Source organism: Chelonia mydas, chromosome 1 (genome assembly GCF_015237465.2).
Source record: "Chelonia mydas isolate rCheMyd1 chromosome 1, rCheMyd1.pri.v2, whole genome shotgun sequence".
Classification (NCBI taxonomy): Eukaryota; Metazoa; Chordata; order Testudines; family Cheloniidae; genus Chelonia; species Chelonia mydas.
Genome location: NC_057849.1, coordinates 145,108,229 through 145,131,871, shown reverse-complemented (window position 1 = coordinate 145,131,871; position 23,643 = coordinate 145,108,229). Strand labels below are relative to the sequence as shown.

General features: G+C 40.8%; 1 protein-coding gene across 9 annotated transcripts in view; it reads left to right on the top strand.

Moving 5' to 3' along the window:
* DMD (dystrophin) overlaps positions 1–23,643 on the top strand; it is a 1,912,888-nt gene that overhangs the window by 1,667,190 nt on the left and 222,055 nt on the right. For all 9 annotated transcript variants that reach the window (XM_043538015.1, XM_043538014.1, XM_043538013.1 and 6 more), the window contains one exon: positions 9,023–9,169. In XM_043538015.1, coding sequence (XP_043393950.1) covers positions 9,023–9,169 — 147 coding nt within the window. The remainder of the gene's footprint in view (positions 1–9,022; positions 9,170–23,643) is intronic.

The window sequence follows — 23,643 nt, the reverse complement described above, 5'->3', positions numbered from 1 at the left end:
TTACCGCCCCCCTCCACCCTTTCAGACATGCTTGCTGACTTCTCAAGGAGTTTTCAAAACAGAACTGTAGAGATCACTTAAAATCCACTTTCCCAAATCTATAGTCTGGAGTGTCAGATATAGTTCAAATTGTAGTTGCATAAGGCCATTATCATAGAAGAATAATGGAAGAGTAGGGTTGGAAGAGATTCCAGCACCTCCCTAGGTAACCCATTCCAGTGCTTCACCACCCTTCTAGTGAAATACTGTTTCCTAATATCCAACCTAGACCTCTCCCACTGCAACTTGAGACCATTGCTCCTTGTTCTGTCATCTGCCTGAGAACAGTCAAGGTCCATCCTCTTTGGAACCCCCCTTCTTCAGGTAGTTGAAGGCTGCTATCAAATCCCCCCTCACTCTTCTCTTCTGCAGCCTAAATAAGCCCAGTTCCCTAAGCCTCTCCTCATAAGTCATGTGCCCCAGCCCCCCAGTCATTTTCACTGCCCTCCGCTGGACTGTCTCCAATTTGTCCACATCCTTTCTGTAGTGGGGGGGCAAAACTGAATACAATACTCCAGATGTGGCCTTACCAGTGCCGAAGAGAGGGGAATAATCACTTTCCTCGATCTGCTGGCAGTGTTCCTACTAATGCAGCCCAATATGCCGTTAGCCTTCTTGGCAAGAAGGGCACACTGTTGACTCATATCCAGTGTCTTGTTCACTGTAATCCCCAGGTCCTTTTCTGCAGAACTGCCACTTAGCCATGTCCCCAGCCTGTAGCAGTGTATGGGATTCTTCCATCCTAAGTGCAGGGCTCTGCACTTGTCCTTGTTGAACCTCATCAGATTTCTTTTGGCCCAATCCTCCAATTTGTCTAGGTCACTCTTGACCTTATCCCTACCCCCCAGCATATCTACCTCTCTCCACAGCTTAGTGTCATCCGCGAACTTGCTGAGGGTGCAATCCATCCCATCATCCAGATAATTAATGAAGATTTTGAAAAAAAAAAACCAGCCCCAGGGGCACTCCGCTTGATACCAGCTACCAACTAGACATCGAGCCCTTGATCACTACCCATTGAGCCCAATAATCTAGCCAGCTTTCTATCCACCTTATAGTCCATTCATCCAATCCATACTACTTTAACTTGCTAGCAAGAATATGGTGGGAGACCATATCAAAAGCTTTGCTAAAGTCAAGGTATATCATGTCCACTGCTTTTCCCATCATAGAAGGCAATCAGGTTAGTCAGGCAAGACTTGTCCTTGGTGAATCCATGTTGACTGTTCCTGATCACCTTCCTCTCCTCCAAGTGCTTCAAAATGGATTCCTTGAGGACCTAACCATGACTTTCCAGGTACTGAGGTGAGGTTGACCGGTCTGTAGTCCTCTGATTCTCCTTCTTCCCTTTTTTAAAGATGGGCACTATATTTGCCTTTTTCCAATCGTCTGGGACCTCCCCGGATCACCACAAGTTTTCAAAGGTAATGGCCAATGGCTCTGCAATCACATCAGCCAACTCTGTCAGCACTCTCGGATGCAGTGCATCCGGCCCCATGGACTTGTGCATGTCCAGCTTTTCTAAATAGTCCTTAACCTGTTCTTTCACCACTGAGGGCTGCTCACCTCCTCCCCAGACTGTGCTGCCCAGTGCAGCAGTCTGGGAGCTGGCCTTGTCTGTGAAGACGGAGGCAAAAAAAGCATTGAATACTTCAGCTTTTTCCACATCATCTGTCACTAGGTTGCCTCCCCCATTCAGTAAGCATCCTACACTTTCCCTGATCACCTTCTTGTTGTTAACATACCTGTAGAAACTGTTCTTGTTACCCTTCACATCCCTTACTACCTGCAACTCCAATTGTGCTTTGGCCTTCCTGATTACACCCCTGCATGCTCCAGCAATATTTTTATACTCCTCCCTAGTCATCTGTCCAAGTTTCCACATCTTGTAAGCTTCCTTTTTGTGTTTAAGCTCACCAAAGATTTCTCTGTTATTTCTCTGCCAAGCTGGTCGCCTGCCATATTTGCTGTTCTTTCTGCACATCAGGATGGTTTGTTGGGGCACCCTCAATAAGGCTTCTTCAAAATGCACCCAGCTCTCCATTCATAATGAAAATAATTTGGGGACTGATGTTCCCATCGTTGCTCACACTGAGGAGTAATTTACATCTTGAGTAGTTTCATTGATTTCATTGGGACTGTTTGTATAGTATAATACTGCTCAATATGTGTATATGTATGTCAGAGGGCCCTTAGTTTGGTTTTTTGTTTTGTTCTTGAAAAAGGAGCTTGTTACAATTCTTTAAATCTTTCTTCTGTAAAAATATGTACACTGCCTTTTTTCATTAAAGGGGAAATAGTAAATGAAAGAAATATGAAGGCATGAGAAAACTGAAGGGAATTGATGAATCAAAGTGTAATCACAGTTATATCAACTTCCATCATCTTGAGGCTTCCAAGCTGAGGGTCCGTTTGCTTTTAAATCTATGTCAAGTTAATTCTTTATTGGGTTTCTCTTTGAAGTATGGTGTAGCTGATTATAAACATTTTATAATTAAAGGAAACCAAATTTGGAGAGAGGATGTGTTGATCAGCCTATATATATGTAAATGTGATATAGTTATAAAAGTAGTTTCAGTACAAAAAAAGACTAAACTTTAAAATAATTATTTTAAACAAAACAGAATTAGAGCTAACTTCCTCTCATTCCACAGCTAAAACATCTCAGACCTGGTCTATGCTTAAAATTTAGGTTAACCTAGCTACCCCTCAGAGATGTACTTAAGCTTACCTACATCCCAGCATAGACACCATTAGGTCAGTGGAAGAATTCTTACATCGATTTAGCTTCTGCTTCTCAATGGGGTGGATTAACTACAGAGGCAAAAATTAAATCCTCCTTTCAATATAGAAAGTGTCTACACTATGGTGCTACAATGTCACAGCTTCAGTCTCTGGACAAGCCCATAGTTGTGGGTTTATGTACTCTAGGAGAAGTAGACAAGTTATCACTAATAATGTATCTTGCTTAACTTGGTTTTTGAAATAATACAATGTCCTATGGAGTTCAGATCGTAATATGGACAAACTTTTCTTTTTCTCTCTTGCTTTTTTATTTAGAAAATGATTTGGGTTAATTATATATCAATAGAGCATTGAATAAGCGTTTTGGTTGTTTTTTTTTTGGTTTTTGTTTTAAGTTGCTGTGTCTGTATCAAGTTAATAGAAATTTTAATAAAAATACATTAATAATTGATTTCAGAGGGACGTATTGAAAAATCAGCATAGTAAGCATAAATCAGTGTAATTCACATGCAGAAGAATGAGGTTGTAGTAGGAAAAGCAACTATTAGAAGGGTGAAATATAAAATAAATTGTGTGCAGGGAGGAAGGGTGTAGATATGCCTTATCTTAGGCCATTCTACATCCTCCTTATGCCTTGGTTGCTTTTCCTGCTACACATCCACATTTCAGCCCTTTCAACATATAAAAAAAAACACCTTCTTACACTTATTTCATCTTATCAACTGGTTTGTCTAGATAAGAATAAGAGGTCATGGTTAGGTCACTAACACATACTAGCTAATCTCAAAATTTCCTCAGCCTCTTCTTAATCTAGACAAACCCAGTGTGACCATTTATGTCACTTTCAATTGGGCCCAATATTTCTGAGCCAATTTTAGAGGCAAATAATTACAAGTGCAATTTTGCACATATAGAAATAAAGACCAGTATCTAAATATCTGAACTTATTCAGTTATGCCCCAGGTCAGCAAAGCCCTGAAACACGTTCTCAAGCCAAATTGGGATTTAAGCACATGCTTAAAAGTAAGAATATGCTTAACTGGTTTGCGTAAACTACTTTCTTCAGTTAAGATCTGATCCTTCTTCCATTAAATATAATGGCAAAAATCCCATTGTCTTCAATAGTGCAGGATCAGGTCCTTATGCCCCAGGGAATCTAGAGGCAATTTAGGGTGCTGATGTTTTTCAATTAATATTTTATTAATGCTGAATGAACATGTACATAAGATTAACTGGAAAAAAGTTTACAAAGACTACAGAGTTCAAAGGTTTGTCCTTAGTTCATATGTGTGCAAACTTTATGTGGACTATTATCTACTTATTTATTAAGTAAATTCAACTTAATTTACTAAATCTTGCTTTTTTGCAAAAAGGTCACGTATGAGAATTCTCATATGCTTTGTCAATATAAATTTCTGCATACATAGTACATCCATTAAAATGATTATTGGACTTTTTTATGATGTTAGATTGGGTAGGTATGTTTTCAGTCCTGAGAGATGCTGAATTGGCTACAATGGATGTGGTAAGAGCTTCATTCACCTCAGAGTTTGACACACAAAAGAATGAAGTTTACAGATTGAGAATCGATAATCTAGATTTCCCATTTAATTCAGCCCTGAACAATTAAAATGGTAGTTCTATTTTCCTGTCCTAACTGAAGTTTGTAACTTATTCACAGTAACCAACATTAGAACCCTATATAACTGAATGGAATAGGAGACACACAATTAAGTTGGATGACCAGAGGTTTGGATAAAAGGTGCAATTTTTCACTATAAGCAATGTAATTTGGAAGGTCCAAATATGGCTACAAGGATTTAAGAATAAAATTAATACCATTAATACTATAAAATTATACTATTGCTAGTTTTCAAACGATGACTTTCAGTCACTTACCAAGAGAGGTCCGGAACATGTTTGCAGGAGAACAGAATCTTCTTTTTTCCAAATTGTGTGTTAAATCAGTATAAACAAACTGGAAATAGAAGTGCTTATTTGAATTATGTGCCCATACTTCCATTCACTCTATTTCTCTTTTCTGTTTGATCAATGAAATGGCCTGAATTTTATTGGCAGAGTAGTGAAATGGAGGGGGGGGGGGGGGGGAGTTAAAAGTTCAGTCCAGTGAACAATGAAAAAACATTTAAATTCTGCAAATAAAAGTAGAAAATGAAATCTGTAGCTGTTTTCATGTAGGAATATTAATACAAATGAAGCAAATCAATCATCTTCTTGAGTGCATGAACATAGCATGGCATTAGCTCATAGTATATTGTCTTGAACCTCTGAAGTCTTGAAAGGATGTCGTAAAAGTATTTTTCAGAGGGTTTTTTTTTCCTTATTTTCGTAGTTTATTGTAATATTCCCCCAGGGATGCTTGAAACCGATTTTTTTTATCAAACTTTTTTTTCTCCCCTCCACATGCTCTATTGATATCTCTCAAGATATCAAGTTGCTAGCACTGAATTTATTTTCTGGATTTTGGGGGCTGGAAGGGATGGGGCATTTATTAAAAAATATTTCATATATAAAATATTATGTGGACTATTTTTATCAGTAACTAAATGAAACAGATAGTTATATATAGTTTACTGCACATGAAATAATATGTATGCCAATATTCACTTCGCATATCTATATTCACTAAGACCCTAATCCTGCAAAGACATATGCCTGTCTTTTACTTAAAGCCTTACTGGCCTCATTTTTTTTCCTCACGTGCTTAAGTTAAGCACATATGGAAGCCTTTGCAAGATCTGACTGCAAGTGCCAAATTCTGCCCCCATCGCCACACCACGAGCTGGATTCTCTCAACTAATAATAGTATAAATCAGGAGTAACTCCAATGAAATGATTGGAGTTTCCCTGGTGTCGGACTTGTGAAAGGGTGAGGTGAATAACCTTGGCCAGTGGGAGCTGCGATTGGCCGAATTTGCGGACGCAGCAGCTAAAGAAACTGGCCTGGCCCGCCAGGGGGCTTCCCTAGCAGGCTGCGTGCCAAAGGTTGCCGATCCCTGCTTTACATGCTTCTGGCACATTGGACTAAATCATGGCTCTGTTGAAGTCAGTGGGAGTTTTGCCATTGACTTCAGTGTGGCCAGGATTTCCCCACTAGGGCACAGAGCTGTTGCTCCGTGTTGATATCACCGGCAGCAATATCGCCTCCAGAGGGCTAAGGCTGAAACATACTGACCCACCACAATAGGGGACAAATGCTACACATATTTAAAGGGTCAGGAAACAGCTGCTAAAGTGAATGCTCCCTTGGGAGCCCAAGGAGAAAATCTGGCTGAGCTGGCCAAAATTTTCCTTGATGATCCTGCTGAACATGCAACCACTCAAATGCAAGTTGTGCCCAGAAGGCACAATGAAGGCCATGCTATATAAAAAGAATGTGGATATTCATGATCAGTATGTTCCTTCCTTTCCGTTTGGGGCTCAGAACTAGAGCTATGTGAATTACTGATTTTTCAAAAAAAAGGAGTACTTGTGGCACCTTAGAGACTAACCAATTTATTTGAGCATAAGCTTTCATGAGCTACAGCTCACTTCATCAGATGCATACTGTGGAAACTATAGGATTTCCTGGGCGCCCCATCATCTCAGGCATTGGCACCCTGACAGCAGGATTGTCTGGCTATGTAGACTCCCTCCTCAGGCCCTACGCTACCAGCACTCCCAGCTACCTTCGAGACACCACTGACTTCCTGAGGAAACTACAATCCGTCAGTGATCTTCCTGATAACACCATCCTGGCCACTATGGATGTAGAGTAACAGCCGTGTTAGTCTGTATTCGCAAAAAGAAAAGGAGTACTTGTGGCACCTTAGAGACTAACCAATTTATTTGAGCGTAAGCTTTCGTGAGCTACAGCTCACTTCATCGGATGCATCCGATGCACGGAAGCTTATGCTCAGATAAATTGGTTAGTCTCTAAGGTGCGACAAGTACTCCTTTTCTTTTCACTATGGATGTAGAAGCCCTCTACACCAACATTCCACACAAAGATGGACTACAAGCCGTCAAGAACACTATCCCCGATGATGTCACGGCTAACCTGGTGGCTGAACTTTGTGACTTTGTCCTTACCCATAACTATTTTACATTTGGGGACAATGTATACCTTCAAATCAGCGGCACTGCTATGGGTACCCGCATGGCCCCACAGTATGCCAACATTTTTATGGCTGACTTAGAACAACGCTTCCTCAGCTCTCGTCCCCTAACGCCCCTACTCTACTTGCGCTATATTGATGACATCGTCATCATCTGGACCCATGGAAAAGAAGCCCTTGAAGAATTCCACCATGATTTCAACAATTTCCATCCCACCATCAACCTCAGCCTGGTCCAGTCCACACAAGAGATCCACTTCCTGGACACTACAGTGCTAATAAACGATGGTCACATAAACACCACCCTATACCGGAAACCTACCGACCGCTATTCCTACCTACATGCCTCCAGCTTTCACCCTGACCACACCACACGATCCATCGTCTACAGCCAAGCTCTGCGATACAACCGCATTTGCTCCAACCCCTCAGACAGAAACAAACACCTACAAGATCTCTATCAAGCATTCTTACAACTACAGTACCCACCTGCAGAAGTAAAGAAACAGATTGATAGAGCCAGAAGAGTTCCCAGAAGTCACCTACTACAGGACAGGCCTAACAAAGAGAATAACAGAACGCCACTAACCGTCACCTTCAGCCCCCAACTAAAACCCCTCCAATGCATTATTAAGGATCTAGAACCTATCCTGAAGGATGACCCAACACTCTCACAAATCTTGGGAGACAGGCAGGTCCTTGCCTACAGACAGCCCCCCAACCTGAAGCAAATACTCACCAGCAACCACATACCACACAACAGAACCACTAACCCAGGAACCTATCCTTGCAACAAAGCCCGTTGCCAACTGTGCCCACATATCTATTCAGGGGACACCATCACAGGGCCTAATAACATCAGCCACACTATCAGAGGCTCGTTCACCTGCACATCCACCAATGTGATATATGCCATCGTGTGCCAGCAATGCCCCTCTGCCATGTACATTGGTCAAACTGGACAGTCTCTACATAAAAGAATAAATGGACACAAATCAGATGTCAAGAATTATAACATTCATAAACCAGTCGGAGAACACTTCAATCTCTCTGGTCACGCGATTACAGACATGAAAGTTGCGATATTACAACAAAAAAACTTCAAAACCAGACTCCAGCGAGAGACTGTTGAATTGGAATTCATTTGCAAATTGGATACAATTACCTTAGGCTTGAATAGAGACTGGGAGTGGCTAAGTCATTATGCAAGGTAACCTATTTCCTCTTGTTTTTTCCTACCCCTCTTCCCCCCAGAAGTTCTTGTTTAACCCTGGATTTTTGCTGGAAATGGCCCACCTTGATTATCACACACATTGTAAGGATAGTGATCACTTTAGATAAGCTATTACCAACAGGAGAGTGGGTTTGTGTGTGGGGGGGGGGGGGACCTGGATTTGTGCTGGAAATGGCCCAACTTGATTATCGTACACATTGTAAGGAGTGTGATCACTTTAGATAAGCTATTACTAGCAGGAGAGTGGGGTGGGGGGAGAGAAAACTTTTGTAGTGGTAAACACCCATTTTTTTCATGCTTTGTGTGTATAAAAAGATCTTCTATACTTTCCACAGTATGCATCCGATGAAGTGAGCTGTAGCTCACGAAAGCTTATGCTCAAATAAATTGGTTAGTCTCTAAGGTGCCACAAGTACTCCTTTTCTTTTTGCGAATACAGACTAACACGGCTGTTACTCTGAAACCTGTCACTGATTTTTCAGTTCTCTGGCTAAACCAAAATGTGTGAAGGGGAAAAAACAGATAGTAGTTTGGAGTTGAATGAAAGTGTTTCATTTTTAAGGGTTTTTCACCTTTTAAAAAATACAATGGAGGTAAAATTCAAAACAAAGTTATTTCAAATAAAAATATCAAAACATTTCATTTTAAAAAATCAAAACTAAACATTTAGTTGAGGGGGTTTTTTGTTTTGTTTTTTTATCAGTCTGAAATAATTCAGTGGAATTCAACACGAACTTTCAAAATGTTTTCTGTTGACCTGAATCTACATTTTTCAGTTTTAAAAAATTGCCAGAATCTCCCTCATGGTCAATTATCAAATAGTGAAGACAATAACTTCGGTGATTATTGTTTATATAAACATACTGTTTATGTTTCATTCACACAGGTTTACCGAGCAGAAATTGCACCCATTAAAGAAAATGTGAATCATGTCAATGACCTTGCTCACCAGTTCACCTCCTCTGATATACAGCTTTCTCCATATAATCTCAACTGCCTGGAAGACCTGAACACAAGGTGGAAGCTTCTACAGGTAAAATTGTCTTCATCATTTTTGAAGCTCTGCATTTACGTGAACATGTTTTTTTCTTGTGTTTTGGTTTTTGTCCCAGTGGAAGAGCTATGAAAATATGTTGCGCGATAGAGAAAATTGTTGCTATGCAAATTACAGTGTGCGTATCTATTTTGTTTAAAAGAAAAGCTGATATTGTAAATGGTTTTCCTCATAAATTTCTGACCACCTGAATCTCACTTTCTTAAGAACATGATAAATTGAGCTAGCCCTATTAATTGTAGATAATTAGCACATAGCCCATGTGTAATTAACAATATGCTTCTAGCTGGTTGCTTAAAATCCTCTCTTCAGGAACAGACAATTGTTTACAAAATTTCATCACCTTAAAACAATTATAAACACCAAAAGATGTGCATTTGTTGCAATTTACGCTACCATGTATTTCATATGACAATTTATTTTGGGTTAGGCATATGTAGTCTTTACTGCTCTTTTGTGCTGCATATGGAAGATTGACTTTAGAGAGTTTATTTTCACAACTCCAGTGCTTTCTCTTTTCTGTTTAAATTACTTCCAAGGACATTAATTTAAAATACTTTCCTGTACAAGCAGCTTAGTGATCCTGTGCACTACATCCATTAAAATCACACCTGTGGAATCAAATATAAAATTACAAGGCATTATATTCATTAGTCATTGGCAGAATTCAGTAATCCTATTAAAGTAGTCAAAAAAGTGGATTTTATGAGTTTGCTTTTAAAGCTGAAAAAGTATTACAATATTTTATCACATCAGAATGAATATCAAATGTAAATAAAAACAAAAAATGAAAAGATTATAGAACAGGTTTTACAGAGATGTACATCCACTTAAGTTTAGTTATTTTTCATTATTTTCCAGCAAAGTCATCTAATTTGCATATATTACAGGTTTTCTCTTACTTTATGCAAGTGACCCCCAACTTGGATTAATGGGAACCGTGTATGTGTGCACGTGCAGATGTATTGCAATATCTTGCATTCCAAAGTATGTGAGAAACAGTAGTCGGCAGGGACACATTAAAAGTATGTAAGTAAGCAGGAAGTGTGGGAAAAGCCTGGAATTGGATTTAATAATGTAAAGTGCTGATGCTTATCATGAGACTTTAGACTTTCATGGACAAGAATAAACCCCCTTCCCTCTTTTCATGCACATGATCAGAGATGACCAGTGCCTGCCGATAGCATGGGGGGAGGGGCAGCCGGCTTCAGCAGTGTTATTGAGCATGCTCAGTACAAGCCAAGCAGCAAATTGGGAGGGGGGCATGTGTCCCCTCCCATCCCCAATGCATCGCCTCTGTATGTCCTCTGTGCTGTTTGTGCTAAGACTATTTCCTCTAGCCAGCATGTCAGTGCACCTCTGTCATCATACCATTCAAGCAGGGTGGCTGACACATTATCTGATTGCTGCTTTAGTCCCCACAAAAGATCCCAGATATAGGTCTCTTCAACTTTTCCTTCTCCAGGAATTTGTACCTTGCTCTTTGCTAGCTGCTCCTGCAAGCCTCTATCTTCCCATATGCTTCTCTTGCTGGCTCATTCTTAGCAGCAGGCTCCACTCCTAATGATCCTATGAGCCCTTCCACTAGCCAGTCTCCCTCCCAGATGGGCCTGTAGATTTCCTTCATCCCACAACTATAGGCACCAATTCTGTGGGTGCTCCGAGGATGGAGCACCCACAGAAAAAAATGGAGAAGCCACCTACCAGAAGCCACCTACCAGAACCTCCTTCTCACCCAGTGCCTCCTGCTCGCTGGCAGGCCCCACCGGTCGGCGCCTTTCCCTCCCTCCCAGTGCCTCCTCCCTGCCACGGATCAGCTGTTTCATGACATCAGGAGGCGTTGGGGGGGAGGAGTGAGGACACAGTGTACTTGGGGGAGAGGGCGGAACTGGGCAGGGAAGAAGCAGGGCAAGGGTGTGGCCTTGGGGGAACGGATGGAGTGGGGGCAGAACCAGGGCAGAGCTAGCAGGGAGTACCCCTCAGCAGATTAGAAACTCGGCGCCTACGCACAGAACAGTAAATGCTTGGTATGCCTGATAGCCAGTCCTGGTTTCCAGTCCTGCTGGGGAGGTGCCTGGTTTAGCCAAACCTCTCATACACATGCTTTGTTGATCAGATTAAGGGCAATCTGAATCAGTTCCTAATTAAACGCCATGTAGTGTATGTGTACAGGCAAAAATTTTACATTTGGAAAACTCCAACACATCTAAATAGTTGGATGTACATATCACAAAGCTACATTTGCTGCATCTTATGTGAAAAATAACAGGAAAAAATTTTGTTTGCATTAAGAGTAGCAATGAACATGCCAGTTCAGATAAAATGTTAATAGTATTGGACCTTAAACCAAATGCAACAGCTCCACATCCTTCCAGACCCTGACTATGGAGCACAGGAGACATTATTAAAACAGATTACCATAAGATGAAAAGACAGAACCAAGGATAAAGTGCTCTCCATATTCTCCAGTGTAATATTACTAAACATAGGGTCTGTTGTGGATAGGGTGAAGGAGATTGTTTCAGGAATAGATTTGGCCAATAGATAGGAATTTGAAATGAAAGAAGAATAGGCCATAATGGTGGGGAGGGAAAAGAACATCCAAATTTATTGTACTTGATGTTCAGAATATTTTGATGGAAACTAATCCACTTTCAATATATTATATTTATATGAGAATATCTATCTATCTAATCTGACTGTTTATGTGTAGCAAAGTGTGTGAGGCCAAGTTCCCTTTAAGCATTCCAGACCTTGGCTCCCATCCAGAAAGACAGATCTACTATAGTGAGAGGTTACTGAAAACCCAATTCACCATATGTGAGGTTCTACTAATCCCAAAGGATCAGACATTTACCCCCAGGTCAGTGTGTATCTCAGATATTACCCAAATATCACGCTGTCAGCCAATGCTTAGTAAACTAACTAAAGATATATTAATAAAAGAATAGAATGGAATTATAAATGGTTAATAGATCATATACATACAAATGATTGCAAATTCCTTAAATCAGGTGTGTAGCAGTGATGGAATAGGCTGCTGGTTTGCAAAAGTCTGTCTGGTAACTTCCAAAAGATTGGAAGGTCCTCAGTCCATTGTTCAAAATACTCCTTTTAATTGTAAATCCACAGTCCAAAGACTTGGAGCAGATGCAGTCCAAGGTCACATGTCCACATCACAAGCCCTTAAATGTTTCGCCTTGGCTCCTTGTTGTCTGAGGTGTCCTCGGGAAGAACTATCTGGAGAGTTAATTCTTCTTAATGAGAAAAGGAGTACTTGTGGCACCTTAGAGACTAACCAATTTATTTGAGCATAAGCTTTCGTGAGCTACAGCTCACTTGATGAGCTGTAGCTCACGAAAGCTTATGCTCAAATAAATTGGTTAGTCTCTAAGGTGCCACAAGTCCTCCTTTTCTTTTTGCGAATACAGAGTAACACGGCTGTTACTCTGAATTCTTCTTAATGGTCCATCAAGCTTGAATAGTCCATTCACAATGGGCTGGCGAGACTTGTGGGTGTCACCACAAGAACATTTAAGATACAAATACCTAGCTAATATTCAGAACTTCAGATACAGTGATGATACATGATTTTAACAGGATAATCATTCTTGACAAATTGTAACTTTTCCACTGATACATTTTATATCAAATTTAGTGCCATTGTGCAACAGTGATATAAATGGTTAACTTCCTTTTCATACAGTGTCACAGCATTTTCTAGTATATTTCCCACATTGGTCTATGTTAGGATTAGACTTTATTTCCATGATCAGTACCTCCAGTAAGTTCTGTGATTAGGTGAGACTAATTCTGGAAGAATCGCAACTTCTGCCAATGGAGCATGAAAATTTAACTCCAACAATGAATGCAACTATCATTCTAACTAACAGGATAGTTTCCTAATCTTTGTTGAGCTTCTGGCTTTCAACTGATTGCCAGTTTCTTCTAATTTTTTCCATAGTTTTCTTTCTTTCATTAGAGTCATTTGGTATTTCCCTACCTCTTTGGCCATCTCTGCCCTTTATTATTTTTTCCTATGCATGTTTTCATTCTATTTATTTCCATATTTCCTCCTTTTATGCTATTCTTATTTTCTGTTTCTCTCTTTGGCTTCTTTTTACTCATTTTTCAATAAGTAGTGCCTATTTCTTTATCTTTTTGTTGCTCTCTTTCTCTTTTGTCAATATTCCTCTCTGTCCGTTTTCTCCTCTTTCTCCCCTTTCTGTTTTTTTTTCTTTCTTCTCATCCTTATCTCTTTTTCTTCTCCAGCTCCCTTTCTTCTTTCCCTTGTTTTTATCCCCAGTTTGATATTGCCCTGTTTTTTCTCACTGTCTTGCCATCGGGTAAAATATTGCTGAAACCCCAGTTCCCATCTCCCACAAGATATCACGTAAAAGTACTATATGAATAGTTGCTTTCCTGGTATCCCCACCAGGTGTATATCCCTTCCTTAATACATACAAGTGAGCTGCAGAAAGCTTACCTGATCTGAAATGATGATGAGTGCTAGTTTTATGGGGTGGTCTGGGATTATCTAATCCTAGAAATTTTTAATAAACTGAGAGTGGAAATGATACTCTTCTGCTTTGTTAACACAGGGTTTTTTATAAGATCGGAGAAAAAATCTCAAGTAGTCTAGTACTCATTTAATTTAAAATCTTACGTAGAGTCTACTTTGTACATTTTATTAGCATGCATGCAAAAACTTGTCCTGCTTCTTGTGTAGTCATATATACCAGCACAAACTGAGTGCACAGGGCGTGAAAAATGCTATCAAAGCACAGTTTTAATACCATTCAAAATGAAGTGGGCAATTAACACCTCTTCAGTCATAGGTCAAAAGAGTTAGTGGGTTACAGACTGTTGTAATGAGACATAAAACCAGTGTCTCCAGTGTGTCCACGATTTTTGGTGTCTAGCAGAGTCATGAATATAAGCTCCAAGGCTCATCTTTTGAAAGTGTTCTGCCAATTTCCTTTTAGAACACGGATTGATAAGTCAGATATGGAGTGATTGTTTTGTGAAAAGTATTAATCCACAGGTGATAGTGTTTTTGGCTTTTATCATTTTTCTGTGAGTTCATTTGAAAGCATAGTGGTTGCCTCATGTCACTCACATAGTTGTGTGAGGCGTTTGATGCATTGGATGAGGTTCCCCATGTGTTGTGATAGACATGTGTAGGACCCAGGGATCTTGAAAGGTGTGTTGAGGGGAGAGGGGAGTGCTATTACTAGTTGTAGCAGTGGAGATATGTCTGCAGGTTTTGCAACTGCTGTTATAGCAGAGTCTGGTGCTACTTTGAGTTAGTGGGTTCTGGTCTGTGGGAATCTTCTCATGATGATCTTGGTGAGGGGCGTTGTTTGAAGGCCAAAAGAAGGGGCTCAGGAAAGATTTCTTTCAGGATGTGGTCCCCGTCAAGTAGAGGTTATAATTATGAGTTGTGGGTAGGTGACAACTAGGAGTATGCAGTCAGTGGGTTTTTCCCCCCTGTATTGGAGCAAGTTCTCTTGATGCAATTTACTTCTCTAGTGGAGTGTCCTTGTTTGGTGACGGTGGTTTTAAGTGTGTTAAGATGTATATCCTGAACTTTCTCCTTGGAGCATATTCTATGATATCTGAGTGACTGCCTGTAGATAACAGATTTCTTGTTCTGTCTAGGGTAGGTTCCTGGATCTGTTAAGGTAAGTGTGATCCATGAGTTACTAGTATATAGTTGCCTGTAGGGTTCCACTGTTGAAGCTGATAGTGGTGTCCAGGAAGTTGATGCTGGTGTGGGAGAGTTCTAGAAATTTTAATTAATTTTTAATTACTTCATTTGTGCTATATTTTGTACCTCTCTTATATTTGCTTTCTGCCAACATATGTACAATGGAGTACTACTGGCAAAAATGTTTGCAGAAAGTGGGCTTTAAATGCACTTGTATGACTATTCAGGGAAACTGAATTTCAAATGTACCTGCACAAGTATTTACACTAGAAGTGTTTACATGGTCAGCGAATCCTAGCTCTGCAATATTATACCATGTTATTTAATCAATCAGAGTTAAATGACACTGCTCAAATATTGAATTCTCGCAGAGTACTGTTCATCATCAATCCATGCTATTAAAACAATGTGCAAATTAGTTTCATACTTTTGAATAATGGGTACACTTGTGAAAAAATGCAATTTGCTTACAGACATTCTCTGAGCAGAAAAAGAGCCTAAATTATTTGAATAAACTATTTGTTATGAATTCCTCCATCAGCTCTAGAATTCAGATTCTGTGTGCATCCAACAGACGTGGGCAATTACAATGTAGAGGCAGCATGCTCAGCACCCTACTGGAGGAAATGCTTTGCATGTCTATCTTCCAGTCCATGTTTTAGGAACAGGGCTGATGAGATCTGGAGAGAGCTCTATCTAGCACTCCTTGGCTTGGACAGATAGTTGGTTTGATGCGGGGTAAAAAGTGAATCCTCTGGGTTAAAAAAATATATTGAGATTTTAGAGTATCACCTGGGGATCATGGGGGAAAACATAACCCAAACTATAAGATCCTGATAAGTAGTCCTGATTTTCATCAAGATTATTTCCCCATCCCTTATTAAGTGTGGAGATCATAATGAAGTACTTGATATATTGTTGGGTTTATTACAACAGGAACATGCTGGAAATTGTGAATGCAAACTCAAAACATAGCTTCTAAGGGATATTGTCAAGTTGTTTTGCAACAAAATTTAGGTTTGCAAAATTAAAATTAATTGTAATAGTTTTGAAGGTTTTTTTAATTGAATGAAAAAAACTGTAGACATTTATATATTCCATAAAATAGTACCATGTGGTTTCAGTGCCAAGATATGAAACTGAATAGGCCGAGTGAAGAGCAGATAACAAGTTAGAGCTAATGTGCGCCTAATCCTGCATTTATGTGCAAAGAGGGAGAGTGAGTGAAGGTAGCATTGTGCCCAATTCCCACACATGTTCTCACCTCTTGTACTCCCAGTGTGCAAGGATACAGAGAACTCTTGTTCCAACAGCAATGTTAGACTCCCTCAGAGGGTCCACGGAAGGTTACAGTAAGAGTTTGACTGGTCGGCTGAGAGAATATGCTGCATTTTGTTAAAGGGTTACAATGCTAGAGCGTAGACACTTGATACAGTGACAGAAAGGGTTCTTCCATCACTGTAGTAAATCAACCCCTCCGATAGGCGGTAGCGAGGTCGACAGAAGAGTTCTTCCATCAGCCTAGCAGCATCTACATTGGGGCTTAGGTCAGGTTAACTGCATCTCTCAGGGGTTTGAATTTTTCACACCCCTGAAAGACATAGGTAGGTCACCCTTAGCTTTTGTATAGAGCAGGCCGCTGTCACAGTGCCTTTCTTAGGCACCATACCTGCAGGAGCTGCTGGAAGTGCAGTAGGCTTTTGCACATACCATACTGTGGGCAGTGGCTTAAAGTCACAATCTAACCCTTAAGTTCTGAGTACTATTTATACTCTGATAATGGGTCTTTTATTGAGCCCTGTAATAAATATTTTTAATAAATAGCATTGTAGTAAATGATATTAAAAATAGCATCTTCAAGGTGCTGCACAAACATTAACTGACTCTGTCAATACTTTGTGAGGTAAATAGTATAAATCCCATTTTTCAAACTGAGTAACTGACATACAGAGAGTTTAAAGGCCATGGAAGAAATCCTAGCCTCATTGATGTCAATGGCAAAATTCCCACAGACTTCAATGGAGCTTGGAGTTCACACCAAATAGTCGAAGCAGGTGACCTGAGGCATAGGCGCCGACTCCATGGGTGCTCCAGGACTGGAGCACCCATGGGGAAAAATTGGTGGGTGCTCTGCACCTACTGGCAGCTCCCCGACCTGCCCCCCCCCCACCGCAGATCACCTCCACCTCTGCTCTGCCTCTGCCTCCTCACCAGAGCGCACTGCCGCGTCCTGCTTCTCCCCCCTCCCTCCCAGCACTTGCACCATGAAACAGCTGGGAGGGAGGGGGAAGGAGGAGGAACGCGGCGTGCTGGGGGAAGAGGCAGGGAGGGGTCCAACAGGGGCAGGGAGGGGTGGAGATGGGGCAGGGCCAGGGGAGGGGGGCACGAGCACCCACCGGCGCCAGTGAAAGTTGGTGCCTGTGACCCGAGGTCTTCACTTACTTACAGCCAATAGTGTAAAATTGAGCCACTTGCCTTCTGATTGGTTAGTGCTGCAATGTCATGAGCACGTAACCCAGGCAACGTGGTGGTTGGCCACCAAGGGAAGTTTAAAGAAATAAATCCATTTGATCCTTTTCATTGGACTTCACTGCAGAGGAAGTGAGTTTTCCACACCTGAGCCATTCTTTTTCAGTGACAAATCTGAGGAACTGTCCCCAATTGAGATGTCAGTAGAGGAGGTATTGGAACAAATTAACCCAACAGTTCTGAGGGAACTCAAATATGAAATTGCAGAACTAGTATCTGTGGTATGTAACCTATCACTTAAATCAGCTTCTGTACCAGATGTCTGGAGGATAGCTAATGTGACGTCAATTTTTTTAAAAGTCTCCAAATGCCCTCCGAGAAATTACAGGAGGCAAATTGGTTGAAACTATAGTAAAGAGAAGGATTATAAGACACAGATAAAAACAGTTTTTGGGGAGGAGTCCGTATGGCTTTTGTAAAGGGAAATAATGCCTCACAAATCCATTAGAATTCTTTGAGGGAGTCAACAAACTTGTGGACAAGGGGGATCCATTAGATATAGTGTACATGGACTTTCAGAAAGCCTTTGACAAGGTCCCTCACCAAAAACACTTAAGCAGTCCTGTGTTAAGAAGGAAGGTCCTCTCATGGATCAGTAACTGGTTAAAAGACAGGAAACAAAAGTTCGGAATAAATGGTCAGTTGTCAGAAGAGAAAGGAGTAAATAGTGATGTCTCCCAGACATCTATACTGGGACCAGTGCTGTTCAACTTATTCATAAATGATATGGAAAATGGGGTAAACGATAAAGTAGCAAAGTTTGCAGATGATACAAACTTAAAGACGATAGTTAAGTCCAAAGCAGACTGCAAAGAGTTACAAAGGGATCTCACAAAACTGGGTGACTGGGCAACAAAATAGGAGATGAAATTCAGTGTTGATCAATGCGAAGTAATGCATATTGGAAAACATAATTCCAACTATACATAGAAAATGATGGGTCTAAATTAGCTGTTACCACTCAAAAAAGAGATCTTGGTGTCATTATGGGTAGTTTCCTGAAAATATCTACTCAATGTGCAGCGGAAGTCAAAAAAACTAATAGAATGTTGATAATCATTAGGAAAGGGATAGATAATAAGACAGAAAATATCATAATGCCACTATATAAATCCATGATAGCCCACACCTTGAATATTGTGTGCGGTTCTGGTTGCCCTGTCTCAAAAAAATATATATTAGAAATGGAAAAGATACAAAGAAAAGCAACAAAAATGATTAGGGGTATGGAACAGATTTCTATACGAAGAGAGATTAAACACATCTGTTTTAGGCATCTGTGTGTATGGCTTTGCGGAAAAAGATATGTTTCAGTGTAAGTATCATATGTGTTGAAAGATTATTAAAAGTGGATAGGTGGAAACAATGCAACATTGCATAAAACAGATTTTTATTCCCCTATAGGAGGGAGACTACACCTCATACATCTACATATAGAAGGCGATATTTTAATTTTCATCAGGAAATAAATCTTTCCTTTTTATTGCAGAGTTGCTACTCTGTTTATCATTTCAGTAACATTATCATTATTTGTTTTTCATAATACCTTCAGCTTGTGAATCTGTCTGTATATGTCCAAGAATTGGAGGTAACATTTCTATCTTGGGCCAGAATTCTGGTGTGTCTGTGATCATTGTAATCAAGGAATCATTAAAACCAACTCCTTTTCAACCTAGGCTATTTGCTATTTTAGCAAATGCAAGTTTCACCTTCCCCACAGAGGGAGATTTTGATCCTCTTTGGAATTTCAATTTCCCATTTAGTTTTGGTAGTAAAGATGCTGCTATGGTATATTTTATGGAATTGGAACTTCTGCCAAAACTACAACTTCCATGGCTCTTGAATGGACTGTTAATCATTTAATTGATTATGCGACTTGGCCTCTATAGTGATCTAGATGTATCCTTTTGTTCTTATTCATTTCTGTTAGCTCAAAACTCAATTTTACTGAAAAGAATTTTGTCCACGTAGTTTTCAGTTTATAGTGTACACTGCCTAAAGGCCAATTCTTAAAAATTCAGAGAGGGGAGGGGAAACATAAATATCCGAATGTGGGATTAAATTACTTTGACAGTGAATTACATTTCAGAAATTAAAAGGATTCCTGGGTAAATCAGGAGTAAGTCCTCATTGTTCTTGTGGAATGTTTGGGAGAGTAAATGAAAGAATATAGAATAATGCAAATTCTATACAGTAGTTATCAGGAGACCATGCTAGTAGAGAAAGATATTGATCAGATTAATGTCAGGTAGCCATATTAATGACATGATGCTCTGTATAACAAATTTTGGTTTCTCAAAAGTATAAGTACTTAGAGATTATTTGCACTACAAGATACATTCATTACAGCAGTCTGTTACTCTTATTTACTTCCTTTTTTTTGCTGGCCTGTTGCCCTGCTTAAAGACTTATTTTAAAGAGCCATACAGACCATACAGAAAGGTAATTTGTCTTCTCTTACATTCTGCTTTGAAGGTGTGTATATATGTGTGTGTGTATATATATACACACACGTAAAATATTAAAGAAAAGTTTACTTTAAAATAAAGTTAATATTATAAAATCAAGCACTGAAAAGTATAGAAATATCAGAAAATTAATGTTGCCTATGCAGTCTTAATTCTGCACATTGGTGCATATTAATTCTGATGGTCTTTACTTACATAGTATTTTACCCACAAGATCTCTGCCTCATTCAGAGTGCATGACAAATGGTGCTCAGGGAATGAGGCAACTGTTCAATATTTTACCTACCTCATTCAGCGTATAGTCCCATACCTTATTTACTGCATAACATCCAAACCGTGCACTGCACATGGAATTGTTCGTTGACTTACAAGCTTTAATGTGGTTCTCCTTTTCCTAATATCTGAGCACTGCAGAAATATTAATGACTTTATCTCTACAACTCCCCTGTGGGAAAGGAATATATCTGAATTCCCATTTTACGGATGAAGAACTAAAGCACTGAAAAATTAAAGCCATAAACTGCAAAAGTGCCAATAATTTTGATTACCAAAACTGAGACACAGGGTTTGATTTTTCAGTGCACTTAATGTTTTTAGATTGTGTTTATATGTTCAAAGCACCATATAGACATAAATTAATTCATCCTCTCAGAATTAAGGGGTAGGTGGGTAAATGTGATCCCATTTTACAGATGTGAAAATGGAGACAGAACAGCAAAGCAACTAGCCTAAGGCCACATACTGAGTGAGGGACCTCTTGATTCCCAACCTTGTGGGGGGTTTTTTCCACCAGACCACAGTGCTTGGGCCAGATGTGCTGAGCTGCCACTGACTTCATTTGCATTTATGCATGCTCAGGACTTCTTAAAATCAGGCTCCAGATGTCTCAAGGCAGTGACCCAGAAAATGAGGAACACCCAATTATTGACCACCTGTGAAAATGTTGCTAAGTCAGGAGCACTGGAACTGAACTTTCTCCCCGGGCTGCCTGACTGCCTACGCAGCCAGTTGCCCAGGAGTCAGGCAGCCAAGGGAGTTGAGCAGGCTAGGGAGCCATTTGCACAGGGATTTGGGGCAGTTGGGCAGCCAAGGGAGCTGGTTGCAGAGGGAGTCCATCGAGCCAGCTGTTCGTGGAGTCAAGTAGCCTGAGGCGGTGTGGGATCCTGGGAGTCAAGGCTCCCTGGCAGTCTTCCAAGTAGGCTCCTGCAGAGGTGGTAGCCTGGGTGTGGGGCATGGGCTCTGGGAGAGAGTTTGGGGGCTTGGGGCAGCAGGTTGGGGTGTGGGAGGGGGTGTGGGGTGCCAGATCCAGGGGACGCTCACTTCGGACAGGTCCCCGCAAACAGCGACCTGTCCCGGCTGCTCCTAGGTGGAGGTTCAGCAGGTGGCTCTGTGCACTGCCCCCACCCGACCCTAAGCCTAGCTCTGCAGCTCCCCTTGGCTGGGGAACCACGGCCAATGGGAGCTGCGGGGATGGCATCTGCGGACAGAGGCAGTGCACGGAGCTGCCTGCCACACCTCTGCCTAGGAGCTGCCCGAGGTGAGTGCCCTGTGGATCCAGCACCTTGCACCCCCTCCCATGTCCCAACCTGCTGCCCTGAGCTCCCTCCCACACCCAAACTCCCTCCCAGAGCCCGCGCTCCACACCCCCTCCCGTGCCCCAACCCCCTGCTGGCCCCACACCAACTGGACTATAAACCAGAATTTCAATGAAGATCAGAAATGCTGATTTGTAGAGCTTTCCAGTTGGTGAAGTGCTGGTTAAAACAGCTTTTACTGTAATAGGACTTGCACCATTTACACTTCCCTCCTCAATTTCTTCTGAACTGGGACGATCGTTACTGCCTAAAGCCTAGACTGTGGTGTTCTGTTTCAGATATTTTCCCACCAAATTTGCCCCTAGCTGCTAATTAGATTGCACTTGAGCTTTTTGCTTCCTATACTGAGCTCCTGAAGGCTTCTTCGGGGCATCTTTTATTTTCTACAGGGGGAAAGAGACAGTATTGGGGAAAGCAAAAGTCTATGTTTTGCAGTCCTGGAAAGTCATGAAACATTAGATGTTAAGCATGGCAAAGAAGTAACAGTTTTTATTTTATATTGTTGCGTAGATAGGGATTCGATAGATATCTCTGGCATCTCATTAAATACGTCCTTTATTAGTCACTACTTACATTCTTCAAGTCTTAAAACACAAGTACATTTTCACAATTACACAGAAAAATAAGGTACACAATATCGCAGCTGGGCTCTCACTTCATTCTTATATCTCACTGACTGACTGGCGACACCTCATCCCTTATATACCCACGAGGGCGTGGCTGACAACATTCTAAGAGGTTTGATGAAAATGTAGTTTTCAGAAAGTCTGGAAGATTCTACAAAGGTCCAGACATTCTAGGAGATTAGGGAAAAATGAATCCACATACGGAATACCTAAAACATTTTACTTCAAACATTCTATTTTCCCTTTTGTTGCTAACAACAAAAACAGCACCAGAGACCAGTGCCCCTCAAGCTAGGCACCCCAGGTGGTCACCTGAGTCACCTACCCCTAAATCCAGCTGTCTCTAGGCTATGTATTATTATTAATTATATTTTAAAATCATTCTGCTTCTGTAAATTTTTAACCTGAGCAAGACATCCTTGCCATTTCAGAGTTTACAGTTTTAACAATAGGATTCACAGTGCTAACAAAATGTGGGCAGAACAACATTGTCACAGCCTTTTAAAACCAGTTCTTGCAGTGAAGAATTTGCCATGCCATATTCAGAAAAGTGTATTTATACAGTGTACGCTATAAAACTAGTACTGTAAAATTTCAGTACACATCTTGAATAGAACTGAATGCTGTCCTCTTGCATTAGGAAACCAGGATAGGTTGTAACTTCTATAACAGTGGGATAAATATAGAGGAATGCTTTAATATAGGCTAAAACTGCATCTTGGACTGCCAATGACCTGGTATTTTTGGTATGAATATTTTTGAGAAAGTGCTTCCGAGTAGGGGACCATCTGGGACAAACCAGACAGGAAGGAGGAGATGTTTCAGGATGGTCAGTTAACACTATCACTGGTCACAGGTTCAGAGAGAGAAGAAATGCTTGTGTCCAAAGTCAGTTGGACCTGCATGGTAATAAGCAGTTGGTATACATGGGGTAGCATACTTGATTCCCAGGCTAAGGATATAATCTACACTCCAGCCATAAGCCATGATTTGAAGCTCATGTAGATGTATTTGTCATAGCTGTATACTAGCTAGCTTGCTCAAAATAGCCATGAGGACTCCTCGGTGCAGCCTTCAGCACAGCCTACCTGATCCCCTGGGTCGACACTTGTTTGTGCAGCCTGTGCTGAAGCCCAGTCTGTTGCATCCTCCCTGCTATTTTTAGTGAGCTACCTAGAGTACAGTGAGTGCAGGCATGTCTACACAAGCTCCAGCAGCAGTGTAGATGTACCTTAAAAAGTGGAAGGATTGCAAGATGTTACCTGAGAAGGGGGCTATAAGAGAGACTGGAAAGGGGACAGAGGTGCAGCTAGCCTCCTAACTGACAATGCTAGTTGATCCCCAAAGTATGGGGCAAGAAGGGCTTGTTGGAACTAAATTCAGGCAAAATTATGAATGCGAATACATCTAAGAGGCTGACTGGAGAGTATCACGTAGACACTCACAAATCAGGTGTCTGGCATCTTTCATTTGGTAATAGCTTGTGTTGTAGCTTCTCTTCATTTAAATGCTGCGTATTTATTCA